The sequence below is a fragment of the Gopherus evgoodei genome, unplaced genomic scaffold (genome assembly GCF_007399415.2).
Source record: "Gopherus evgoodei ecotype Sinaloan lineage unplaced genomic scaffold, rGopEvg1_v1.p scaffold_34_arrow_ctg1, whole genome shotgun sequence".
Classification (NCBI taxonomy): domain Eukaryota; kingdom Metazoa; phylum Chordata; order Testudines; family Testudinidae; genus Gopherus; species Gopherus evgoodei.
This window is the reverse complement of record NW_022060016.1, coordinates 884,353-897,432: the sequence shown is the minus strand read 5'-3', so window position 1 is coordinate 897,432 and position 13,080 is coordinate 884,353. Positions and strand designations below refer to the sequence as shown.

Here is a 13,080-nt window from a genome sequence, read left to right as displayed (position 1 = left end):
CTGGGGAAAAAGGCCCCGTGCCCCGCCCTGGGGCAGGATGGGCCGGTGCACCCTGGGGGAAAGGCCCCGTGCCCTGCCCTGGGGCAGGATGGGACCGGCGCCCCCTGGGGGAAAGGCCCCATGCTCCACCCTGGGGCCGGATGGGACCAGCGCCCCCTGGGGGAAAGGCCCCATGCCCCACCCTGGGGCCGGATGGGACCAGCGCCCCCTGGGGAAAAGGCCCCACCCTGGGGCCGGATGGGACCGGCGCCCCCTGGGGAAAAGGCCCCATGCCCCGCCCTGGGGCAGGATGGGACCGGCGCCCCCTGGGGGAAAGGCCCCGTGCCCCGCCCTGGGGCAGGATGGGACCGGCGCCCCCTGGGGGAAAGGCCCCATGCCCCGCCCTGGGGCAGGATGGGACCGGCGCCCCCTGGGGGAAAGGCCCCACGCCCCGCCATGGGGCAGGATGGGACCGGTGCCCCCTGGGGAAAAGGCCCCATGCTTCACCCTGGGGCCAGATGGGACCGGCGCCCCCTGGGGGAAAGGCCAATGCCCCGCCCTGGGGCCGGATGGGGACCGGCGCCCCCTGGGGAAAAGGCCCCGTGCTCCACCCTGGGGCCGGATGGGACCAGCGCCCCCTGGGGGAAAGGCCCCATGCCCCACCCTGGGGCCGGATGGGACCAGTGCCCCCTGGGGAAAAGGCCCCACCCTGGGGCCGGATGGGACCGGCGCCCCCTGGGGAAAAGGCCCCATGCCCCGCCCTGGGGCAGGATGGGACCGGCGCCCCCTGGGGGAAAGGCCCCGTGCCCTGCCCTGGGGCCGGATGGGACCGGCACCCCCTGGGGGAAAGGCCCCGTGCCCCGCCCTGGGGCAGGATGGGACCGGCGCCCCCTGGGGGAAAGGCCCCGTGCCCTGCCCTGGGGCAGGATGGGACCAGCGCCCCCTGGGGGAAAGGCCCCGTGCCCCGCCCTGGGGCCGGACGGGACCGGCGCCCCCTGGGGGAAAGGCCCCATGCCCTGCCCTGGGGCAGGATGGGACCGGCGCCCCCTGGGGGAAAGGCCCCATGCCCCGCCCTGGGGCAGGACGGGACCAGCGCCCCCTGGGGGAAAGGCCCCGTGCCCTGCCCTGGGGCAGGATGGGACCGGCGCCCCCTGGGGGAAAGGCCCCATGCCCCGCCCTGGGGCAGGACGGGACCAGCGCCCCCTGGGGGAAAGGCCCCGTGCCCCGCCCTGGGGCAGGATGGGACCAGCGCCCCCTGGGGGAAAGGCCCCGTGCCCTGCCCTGGGGCCGGACGGGACCAGCGCCCCCTGGGGGAAAGGCCCCATGCCCTGCCCTGGGGCCGGACGGGACCGGCGCCCCCTGGGGGAAAGGCCCCATGCCCCGCCCTGGGGCAGGACGGGACCAGCGCCCCCTGGGGGAAAGGCCCCGTGCCCCGCCCTGGGGCCGGATGGGAGCCGGCGCCCCCTGGGGGAAAGACCCCGCGCCAGTGAAGGACTCACCTTTCTCTTGACGAATTTATCCCAGTAGTTGCTCGGGAAGGACCTGGTGTGGGGAGGTGAGAGCCAGTCAGGGGAGGCCTGGGGGAGGGCAGTTCTCCTCGGGGTCGGGCTCTGCTCCCCCTGCAGGCCTGGGGGTGGGAGGGGTGCAGGGATAGGTGAGAGAGAAGCCCCCCCCAGTCTTGAGCCACCCCAAAGGGCCCAGTGGGGAGACGCTGGTGGGGCGGGGGTGGACTCCGGCAAGTTTGTGCCCCTCCCATGCTCAGAGCGGCAGGGCGCAGCTGGGATGGATGGGGAGGATCAGGGCCGCCAGGCACTGACACAGGGAAGGGGCTTCTCCAGCACCAGGAGATCCAGATCCCAGACCCAGAGACCCCCCCCGCATGCCCAATCCCTCCCTCGCAGGCCCAGCCCCCCACGCACGGGGTGTTCAGCACCAGCCGGTCCCACTGGCCCTTGATGTCGTCGTCCTCGGGCTGGTCGGTGATGTAGAGCCCGTCGAACTCCAGCTTGCGGGCCAGCTCCTTCTCCCGTTTGAAAATCACCAGCGGGACCTGCCGGGAGAGGAGGTCAGGGCGTCGCCGGGGGCTCTCAGCCAAGGGGGGCTCAGGGCATCGCAGGGGGTCCTGGCCCAAAGGGGGTTAGGGCATTGCGGGGGGCTCCCAGCAGAGGGGTGTGGGGGGGGTCCTGGCTGAAGAGGGGACTCCCGCTGGCCCCTCAGCCTCCCAGCCCAACAGCCCCTCGCTCTGGGGGGGAGAAGGCGACATGGCTCTATAACGGGGTGGGGGGCATGGCCTCATTGCAGGCAGCTGGGCGTGGCCACATGGTGGGTGGGCAAGGACATGTGGTGAGTGGATGGGCGGGGCCAAATGGTAGGCAGCTGGGCGTGGCCAGTAGCTGGGCATGGCCATAGCCACACGGCAGGCAGCTGGGCATGGCCCTGGGGCCAGTGGGCGGGGCCACGTGGCAGGGAGCTGGGCGTGGCCCTGGGGCCAGTGGGCGGGGCCACGTGGCAGGGAGCTGGGTGTGGCCATGCCCACATGGCAGGCAGCTGGGCATGGCCCTGGGGCCAGTGGGCGGGGCCACGTGGCAGGCAGCTGGGCGTGGCCCTGGGGCCAGTGGGCGGGGCCACGTGGCAGGGAGCTGGGCGTGGCCATGCCCACATGGCAGGCAGCTGGCATGGCCCTGGGGCCAGTGGGCGTGGCCACGTGGCAGGCAGCTGGGCGTGGCCATGTGGCGGGTGGGCGGGGCCACGTGGCAGGGAGCTGGGTGTGGCCATGCCCACATGGCAGGCAGCTGGCATGGCACTGGGGCCAGTGGGCGGGGCCACGTGGCAGGGAGCTGGGCATGGCCCTGGGGCCAGTGGGCGGGGCCATGTGGCAGGCAGCTGGGCGTGGCCATGTGGTGGGTGGGCGGGGCCACGTGGCAGGGAGCTGGGTGTGGCCATGCCCACATGGCAGGCAGTTGGCATGGCCCTGGGGCCAGTGGGCGGGGCCACGTGGCAGGCAGCTGGGCGTGGCCATGTGGCGGGTGGGCGTGGCTCACCTTCAGGCAGTTGTAGCCAATGATGCAGAGGAAGGCGACCAGGGTGTGGGTGATGGACAGGAACTGCAGCGTGGGCTGCATGTAGCCTGTGCTCTCCTCCAGGAAGAAATAGACCACGCTGTCCTCCTCGTCCTCCCCGGCCCCGAAGCCCGAGCCCCCGGGCAGCTCCTCCAGCAAGCCGGAGTCCTCCAGCTCCTCCTCGCCCGGTGGGGAGTCCGACACCTGCGCGGCAGGCACAGCGTGGGGGCGGGGCCGAGGGGAGCCACACCCCCTCCAACCCCGCACCATGAACCCCCCCAGACCCAAGTCCCAACATAGGCATCCTGGCTCCCAGCCGTCCCCTGCTCTAACCACTAGGCCCCACTCCCTCCCAGAGCTGGGGATAGAACCCAGGAGTCCTGCCTCCCAGCCCCCATGTCTAAACACTAGACACCCTCCCTCCCGAGCCGGGCGAGGGCCCCGGCACCGGACCTTGTAGAAGAGGAGGATGAAGTTGATGGCGAAGGCCAGGAAGAGGGCCAGGAAGCGCAGATTGTAGAAGTTCCGGGACAGGTAGTTCTGGAAGGACAGAGTGGGTCAGCGTCGAGGTGGCTGGGCGGTGGGGGGGCCCTCCCCTCCCCTCCCCTCCCCGCCCCGCCCCACGGCCCGACTCCCGTCTCCCCCAGCCCCACAGTACCAGGAACTTGACCCTCTGGATCTCCAGCTCGGCCCAGAACTCCAAGCTGCTGTCGGCCGGCTCCTCCTTGCGCTCCCGTGGGGTGGCCGACTTCCTCCGATGCTTCCTCGGGGCCTCAGCCGCCGGCTCCTGGGGGGACTCTGGCTCCTCCGGCCTCGCCTTCTCCCCATTCTCTGTGCTGCGGGGGTGGGGAGCAGTGTGGGTGAGCAATGCAGGGTATGCACCACCCACCCTCACATATTCAACCCCTCCCCCTATGCCAAGCCCCTTCCCTTGCCCCAAACTGCCCCCTAGCCTGCGAAGCAGCCCCCTCCCCAGGGCAGGGGCACACTGGTGGGGGACGGGTGGGGCAGGCTTGCCCTGCCATTCCCCTAATGGCCTAAGTTACCCCCCCCAGAGCTCTGAGAACCGCCCCCCACAGGCCCCAACACCCCGGACCAGGGGCCCACTCCCTACAGCTCCCCCCAGCCCCACTCACTCGGCCTTCTCAGTCTCTGCAGGCGGCTCCTGGATCTTCTCCAGCTCTGGCTGGGCCTCCTCCTCCCCTTCCAGCTGAGGAGCGACACAACAGACCCTGCGTCAGGGACCTCAGACGGGGGAAAGGGGCCCCTGGTACATGGTCTGATACCTGAGACCTGATACCAGACCTGAGCCCTGGCCTAGCTGGGCTGGGAACCTGTCTGTAATGCCACACAATGGGATAGAACCCAGGAGTCCTGGCTCCCAGCCCCCTGCTCTAACCACTAGACCCTAAACCCCTCCCAGAGCTGGGATAGAACCCAGGAGTCCTGGCTCCCAGCCCCCTGCTCTAACCACTAGACCCTAAACCCCTCCCAGAGCTGGGACAGAACCCAGGAGTCCTGGCTCCCAGCCCCCTGCTCTAACCACTAGATACCCCCCACTGCCCCTGGAGCCAGAGAGAGAACCCAGGAGTCCTGACTGCTGTCAAAAGACCAACCCCACCCCAACCCCCAACGTACCGCCAGCTTCCTCTTGAGGATGGGAGTCCCCTCTGGGGTGGGCGGTTCCACTGCCGTGGTATCCCCCATATCCCCCAGCCCCCCAGGGGCATCGGGGGCAGTTGCTCGGTAATGCCCAGTGTCCTTCTTCATCTCGAGCCTGAAGACCTCCCCCGCCTCATCAGGAGCCTCCTCCTTGCCTGTCTCCACGAACTCGGCTGCCTCCTCGCCCTTGGCCACCTCCTGTCCGTCCTCGGCCGGCCCCAGGTCCCCGTGGACCTCGTCCTGCGTGGGGTCGGGCATGCTGGCCAGCAGCTCGGTCACCGTCAGCTTCTTGGCACCTTCCACCAGCCCGCCGCCGAAGAGCACGTTCCAGAGGAGGAGCAAGAGGCCCCTGAGGATGCCGGAGAAGAAGAGCAGTGTTCCCAGGATGACAGCGTAGACGTAGGAGCTCACGCCCACTGCCAGCTCCTTGACTGTCATTTTCTTCAGCCGGCGGAGCTGGCGGCGCAGGTTACGGTAGGTGAACATGCGGAAGAAGTCCAGCACCCCTGCTAGGAACTCCCCGAAAGCTGAGGTCGCCTCCGGAGGAGCCCCGGCCGCCTTCTCCGCCTCAGTCCCCTCCCCGCCTTCGGTCTCTTCCTCCTCCTCCTCTTCCTTCCCAGCTTCCTCCTCTGAGATCTGCGACGCGATCTGCATCTCGAAGATGGTGTCCTCGCAGAAGTTGACAAAGAGCTCCATCTTCTCCGACTCACCGCCCTCGTTGACCACGTCAAAGATGAACTGCCGCTTGGACTCCTTGACCTGGGGCATCTCCCACTGGGCCTTGTTGGTCTCGCTGATCTCGAAGTAGATGCGTTCGATGCGCTTGCTGGCCCCCATGATCTCGATGCGGCCCAGGTAGGGCCGGAAGTAGGTGAGAATGCTCTCGGCCAGCTCCAGGAAGGTCTTGAGCCGGCTGTCGTGGGGCACGTGCTCCGAGAGGTTGGTCAGCAGCACGGCCACGTTGAAGCCGATGTCCTTGGCCGGCTCTTGGAAGCGGTTGGCGAACTCCTCATAGTCGATCATCTCGTTCTCGTCCGCCTCGGAACAGGAGAGCAGGAACTGGATCTCGGAGGGCGTGTATTGCTTCTGGCTGTCCATGGCCTTCTGGAAGTCCTTCTTGGAGATGAGCCCCCGCGGGTCGGTGATGTAGTCCAGGAAGGCGTCCGACGCCACGATGTCCTTCAGCTTCAGGAACATGTCGAAGAACTTGAGGATCATCTCCACGTTGCTGGATGACTCCACCAGCATGTCCACCATCTGCCGCGCAATGGTGCCATTCACCACGTTCCCTAGGGCGGGGCAGGATGAGAGAGGTTAGACGGATGGACAGACAGGTGGGTGGGGGCAGCGGGAGGCAGGAGAGATGGATGGACAGCCAGCCAGAAGGGCATGTGTGCCGATGGCCAGAGAGAGGGGTGTGCATGCAGATGGACGGACAGACAGATCGATGGGCATGGGCGGGTGGGGGGCGGACAGATGAGCGGAAAGGTGTGGGGGGGAAAGGATGGAGAGAGAGAGGAGGGGCCTGGACAAGTGACAGGGGTTGTGGTGCCCTGAACCGCACCCACATGTGCCAGGCCGGGATTCCCCGCCCGGAGGGGCCAGCGAGAGCTGCTGCCACCTGCCCGGCTGGGGTGGGGGATCTCGAGCCCTGGCCCAGTGCCCCTCACCCTCCAGCAGGGACAGCAGCATCACCACCATGTCCTTCTGCAGGTCCAGCAGCTCCTTCAGCAGCTCAATCTGGCTGGAGTCCTGAGGAGACACGGGGAGCGACGTGAGACGAGCGAGATTCCCACCGTACCAGCACGGCTCCTCTGCACATACGCACGTCCCAGCCCTCACACGCCCCCCCTCTGCACATACACACACCCCTGCCCTCACATGGCTCCCCTGCACATACACACACCCCTGCCCTCACATGGCTCCCCTGCACATACACACACCCCTGCCCTCACATGGCTCCCCTGCACATATGCACGTCCCTGCCCTCACATGGCTCCCCTGCACATACGCACGCCCCAGCCCTCGCACGGCTTCCCCACACATACGCACACCCCAGCCCTCGCACGGCTCCCCCACACATAGATGCCCCTGCCCTTGCATGGCTCCCCACACATACGCATGCCCCAGCCCTCGCACGGCTTCCCCACACATACACATGCCCCAGCCCTCGCATGGCTCCCCCCCACATAGACGCCCCTGCCCTTGCACGGCTCCCCACAAATACGCACGCCCCAGCCCTCGCATGCCCCCTCCCACATATATGCACACCCCTGCCCTTGCATGGCCCCCTCTGCACATACGCACACCCCTGCCCTCGCACGGCGCTTTCCCATCAGTGTCTCTGGCTGGAAGCTGCAAGCTGCGCTCCCTGACTCAGCAGGATCAGGGTTCCCAGCCCCCCTGCGCTATGGGCCAAGGGGAGACCAGGGATATGCCTCGAACTCAGACCCCATCCAGACCCGTGACCCCAGCCTGGGCACTGTGAGTCTCGCCCAGGGTCTGTGCCCACAACCCCCCGTGCGTGCCTCGCAGGGCTGTGCAGCCTCACGCTCCCCAGGCCTGAGTGCCAGGGACTTTGGAGCAGCTGAGTTGCCGAACCCCTGGCTGCTACGACGCGCCTGGGTGGGCCTGGCCGATCCCAGCTGAAGCCGCCTTGCACCGTGCCAACTGGGGCTGCGGCCCAATGCCTGGTCTGGAAAACACTGCACATTGGGGGGGACCCCTTCTACCCCATCCCCGGGCAGGGTAGCCACTGTCCGAGGGCCTGGCACTGCAGACAGAGACGCCCCATCAGCTCCCTACTAGCCTCCCCCAAGTCCTCCCTTGCGGAGTGAGCAACGGGCTGGGGCTGCACGGGGACCAAGCGGGGGAGGGGGAGCCGCATCCCTCCCCCTCTTACCTCGGGGTACTGCCTGCTCCGGAAATGGTCCTCACGGGCAGCGCAACAAAGAGAGAGTTTGGGCGCAGAAAAACACCCCCCTAAATGTGTCCCCAGCACCCCCACAGCTTGTTCTAGGGTGCAGAGCCAAGACAGAGTGCAGAGATCCACACCTCCCCCCACCAGCAAAAACTACACCACGGATATGGGCAGGAGAAATCGCCCCCTACTTCGGCCCCAGGGTGGAACATGTGCACAAGCCCTCGTGCATGTGATTGCATGCGTGTCCCTCTCGTGCATGTGCACGTGTGGGTGTGCAAGAGGCCATGTGTGTGTGCAAGCTCTCAGGGGTGCGATCTCGTGCAGCACATCCTTGCATATGAACAAGATCTTGCACACACGCTCTTGTGCATGTGATCTGAGGCGTGTGCGCAAGATCTTGTGCATAGATGCAGGTGTGCACCCAGATGTGCGTGTGCATGACAGCTCGTGTGCTTAGGTCAGTGGCCTGCGCCATGCGTGGCCATGTCGAATCACATTCCACATTAGTGTGCATGAGCCTGTGTGCACACGTGCGTGCGATGGCACTCACAGGCCTGGTGACGAGTGTACGGCCACTCCGAGGGGATAGCGTTCCCATCCCCCCACCAACCACACGCTCCTGGAGTCGAGGCCCTTTTCCTGGTGCACTCGGGGGGCGGGGGCAGAACCAGCCCAGCAGCCGCCATCGTCCCCCATCAGCACCCACTAGAGACCAGAACCCGGAACCTCCCCCAGCGCTCAGAGCAAACAGAAGCACCAGCCAAGCACAGTGCCAGCCTGCTCGCCCAGCTCCCCCGAGATACTGGGGGGAGGAGGTATGGAGGATGAGAGGGGGAGATTGTTACACCGGGGGGCGGGAGACGTGCCAGATGGGGGGATCCAGGCCAGACCAACCCCCCACACTTTCCGGGGACCCGCCCTGTGATGAAGTGGGATAGAGATGTGACGTGGTGGAAGTGTTCTTGGTGTTTTTCCTGGGTGCTGTGTGGGTGCCTCAGTTTCCCCTATGCATTTCTCAAGTGTCGGGGGGGGGTGTGAGTAATTGTTGTGAAGCCCTGGGGAGCCAGTGTGATCCTGTCTGCATGGAGAATGGCCACGGCCAACGCCCTGTCTCCTGGCAACTAATGGCCTGGGCCCTTCCTCCGCAAAGGTGCCAACTGAAGTGTTGAAGAACAAAGAGATCAAGTGACCTCCTGGCCCGGGGTCGGGGAGCTGGCTGGGAAAATGGAGGGGAGCCCAGATGGGGCTCTGGCCTCCCTGGCCGCTCAAGCTGGACCTGACTGAGCGGGTCCTGTTGTCTGTACCTGCAAGGCCTGTCTTGGACTGTGTTCCTGGCGTCTAACTAAACCTTCTGCTTTACTGGCTGGCTGAGAGTCGTGGTGAATCGCAGGAAGCCGGGGGTGCAGGGCCTGGTCTCCCCCAACTCCGTGACACCTCGCTGGGCTTGGGAAGGGCTCTATCTGCCCCCTTGCCCTCCTAGAGGGATTACAGTACAGTACAGCCCATGCCCCACCAGGGGAATCCCATGAGCTACGCCCCCTTCCCCCAGGTGCAGGGGTGTGACCAGGGGATGGACACCCCCCTCATTCAGCTATGGACCACCCGCCCTAGATCAGGGACTCGGGGTGGGATAACCCACGGGGTTCAGACTCTGCCCACACTGCGTGGGGGAGGGGCCTCATTACGTGGGACCCTAGAAAGCCCCATGGAATCACAGAGCCCAGCTCCCCTGGCGCTGGGACCCCCAGGACAGAGCTACCTGCAGCCACACAACTGCTCCGGATCGGGGGCCCCGGATTGATTGTGCTGCGCAAGCCGGTGGGGGAGAGGCTGACGTTGGGGTGTCCCCTGCTCTCACACACACAAACACACACACACACACACACACAGAGTTAGCATTCCCGAGTGCTCCATGCACTGCGGAGCAGCGGGAAGGCTCATTTCAATTGTAGGATTTGGTTTTTGTGAAATCAAGTTTTCCCATTGCCCTCCAGTTCTGGCCATTTTTACGCCTTTATAGTAAGGCTACTTAATTGTTGTCAATGGAGCCAGCTATTCTCATTAAAAACCCTCACAAAGACGGAATTCATTCTTTACAAAAATGGAAAAAAACGCAATCAGAAAATAATAAATCCCCCAATCCCCACTAATCAAATGGATTTCCTAGGGCCCTAGCTACGGGGGCTTGGACCTGGGGAGCTGGGGGGAGCTTGCAGGGGTGGCGGGTATCAAGCTGGGTTTGGGGCGGCCTGTGGCACTGGGCTGGTGCTGTTAGTTTGGTCTGGCCTGGGTGGGGGTGGGAGTGGGAGGCAGGAAGGAAGGAAGGAAGGAAGGACGGGGCCAGGGAAAAGGCTGGAGGACCAGACTGGGCACAGAGAAGGAGCCAGAGGAGAGGAGGGGAGCAGACAGGGTGGGCGGCGGAGCGGGGCGAGCGCGGGCGTGAGATGGCGCGTGCCACACACAGGTTCTTACGCCATTTCGGAGTCCGGCCGGCTGGCTCATCTGTCACACATCAGAATAAAAATGTTATTCAGCAACATTTTTAAGAGCATTTTTGTATGTCCGGCCCCTTTCTTTATTGCCTGGGCTGGCAGGGGGCCTGCTCCACGACCCCCAGGCTGGGCCTGGCAGCAGGGGCAGCTACAGGGGCTGGGGTTTCCAGACCTAATGGAGTCTACAGGGCAGCAGGGAAAGGACTGAGCTAAGGACATGTCTACAAGCAGGAGCGCCCGTCCCCCTGCTCTAACCACTAGCCCCCACTCCCCTCCCAGACCTGGGAAAAGAACCCAGGAGTCCTGGCTCCCAGCCCCCTGCTCTAACCACTAGCCCCCACGCCCCTCCCAGAGCTGGGAGAGAATCCAGGAGTCCTGGCTCCCAGCCCCCCTGCTCTAACCACTAGACCTCATTCCCCTCCCAGAACCAGGGATAGAACCCAGGAGTCCTGGCTCCCAGCCCCCTGCTCTAACAGCTGGAATGCATCACTCGAAATTATATGTGAATCTATTTTCCGTGAGGGGCAGAGTCTGGTATCATGAGCATGAGGACAGGCAGGATGAAAGGGAGGATGGAGAGCTGGGGGGTAGATGGATGAAGGGTGAAGCGAAGGCTGGGTGGGTGGTGTGACCAAGTGAGATTTTTCCCTTGTTATGTTGTATGTGAGTTTTACTGTTTTGCATGAATGCGGTGTGTGCCTCAGTTTCCCTGTGTATTGCACCACTGTCTAGGTGGTGGGAGTAAGTGGGTGTGACTTTTCTGGGGGTTGCTCCAGCTGCCTGCAGGGATGCTATGGCCGCCCCTTCAGAACCTGAGACCCAGGAGGGGGATGCAACCAGGTGACTCTTGGCCCAGGAAGCGAGACAAAGGCCGGAGGAGGAGCAACGGGCAGGACAGGGGCCAGGTGGCTGGAAGCAAGTCAGTCTTGGCTGGCTTGGGGCTCAGGGGGAGGGCAGAGACCTGGCTCTGGGTTCCTCTCCGCTCAAGATGGATTTGCCTGAAAGTCACTGATTTCTGTGACAGCAAGTCCTGCCCTACGCTGTGGTCCTGTCGACTAAGAAACCTGTTTTACCGGCTGGCTGAGAGTCACGTCTGACTGCGGAGGTGGGGGGCAGGGTCCTCTGGCTTCCCAGGAACCCCACCGGGGCAGACTCACTGCGGGAAGTGCACAGAGGGGCAGAGGATGCTGAGTGCTCCGAGGTCAGACCCAGGAAGGTGGAAGCGACGTAAGTGTCTTGCCCTGGAGAGGGTCTGCTCAGAGAGAGGAGGCTCCCCCCAGAGTCCTGCCTGGCTTCGTATGGAGCAGTTCCAGAGCATTACCCCGTGACAGATGGATAAGGACTGGGTGGGTGGATGGATGGGGGTGTAGGAGGATGGATGGATAAAGGGCAGGGTGGATGAATGACTGGGGTTATAAGAGGATGGATGGATGAAGGGCTGGGTGGATGGATGGATAGATGGGGGTGTAGGAGGATGGATGGATGAAGGGCTGGGGATGTAGGAGGATTGATGGATGGATATGGGTGTAGGAGGAGATGGACGGATGGGGGTATAAGATAATGGATGGATGGCTGGATGGGGGTGTAGGAGGACTGATGGATGGATGGATGAAGGGCTGGGTGGATGGATGGATTGGGTGTAGGAGGAGATGGATGGATGGGGGTGTAGGAGGATGGATGGATGAAGGGCTGAGTGGGTGGATGGATGGGTTGTAGGAGGATTGATGGATATGGGTGTAGGAGGAGATGGATGGATGGACGGATGGGGGTATAAGAGAATGGATGGATGGCTGGATGGGGGTGTAGGAGGATGGATGGATGAAGGGATGGATGGATGGATGGGGGTATAAGAGGATGGATGGATGGATGGATGGATGGGGTATAAGAGGATGGATGGATGGATGGATGAAGGGCTGGGTGGATGGATGGATGGATGGGGTATAAGAGGATGGATGGATGGATGGATGGATGGATGAAGGGCTGGGTGGATGGATGGATGGAGTGTAGGAGGATTGATGGATGGATGGGAGTGTAGGAGGATGATGAATGGATGGATGAAGGGCTGGGTGGATGGATGGATGGGGTGTAGGAGGATGGATGGATGGATGGATGGGGTGTAGGAGGATGGATGGATGGATGGATGGGGGTGTAGGAGGACTGATGGATGGATAGGGGTGTAGGAGGATGGATGGGATGGATGGATGGGGGTGTAGGAGGATGGATGGATGGGGGTGTAGGAGGATGATGAATGGATGGATGAAGGGCTGGGTGGATGGATGGATGGGGTGTAGGAGGATGATGAATGGATGGATGAAGGGCTGGGTGGATGGATGGATGGATGGGGTTGTAGGTGGATGGATGGATGCGGGTGTAGGAGGACGGATGGATGGGTGGATGAAGGGCTGGGTGGACGGATAGGATGGGTGAACAGACAGACGGGTGGATGGACAGATGGATGGACAAGAGTCCTGCTTGCTCACAGCCGCCATCCCTGGATCCTTCCCCTGCTTCCCCTCATTCATTGTCACACTTTGCCCTGAGGCAGTGCAGATTCTGCCCTGGCGGCTCCCCACCAGGGCTGCATGGGGGTCCCTACCGAGCTGCACCCAGCCTGGAGGGGGAATGGGGGTGCCAGGCCCGTGGGCCCCGCTCTGCCAGGCGCAGCTCATAAAGGAAGGCGAGACAGGGACATACAAACACGCGTCGGTCAGAGACACCCAAAGCTGCTGCCACGGATCGAGGGACGGGAGGACAGGCAGGGCACAGAGCGATCTGGGTTAGTGCGGCCATTGAAGGGGTCAAAGACTCTCCCCCCAACTGCCCCCAACTTGGCAACTACGAGACCTACTGGGGGGAGGGGTAAAGTTTGGGGGGCACTTCAGCTGAACTCCAAATCCTTCTCTCTGGTCTCCATTCCTGCCCCCCCGCAGCCGGATGGGAACCAGCGGGGGGGCGGGGGCGCTCA

The 13,080-nt window shown here is 64.2% G+C and overlaps 1 protein-coding gene across 1 annotated transcript in view; it reads right to left on the bottom strand.

The window, feature by feature from the left end:
* RYR1 (ryanodine receptor 1) overlaps positions 1–13,080 on the bottom strand; it is a 102,078-nt gene that overhangs the window by 1,656 nt on the left and 87,342 nt on the right. Inside the window, exons 89-97 of the mRNA XM_030544475.1 lie at positions 10,096–10,125; positions 6,371–6,452; positions 4,677–5,989; positions 4,175–4,248; positions 3,697–3,874; positions 3,492–3,578; positions 3,021–3,242; positions 1,899–2,029; positions 1,479–1,521 (exon numbers count right to left, since the gene is read on the bottom strand). Of these exons, the coding sequence (XP_030400335.1) occupies positions 1,479–1,521; positions 1,899–2,029; positions 3,021–3,242; positions 3,492–3,578; positions 3,697–3,874; positions 4,175–4,248; positions 4,677–5,989; positions 6,371–6,452; positions 10,096–10,125 (2,160 nt within the window). The remainder of the gene's footprint in view (positions 1–1,478; positions 1,522–1,898; positions 2,030–3,020; positions 3,243–3,491; positions 3,579–3,696; positions 3,875–4,174; positions 4,249–4,676; positions 5,990–6,370; positions 6,453–10,095; positions 10,126–13,080) is intronic.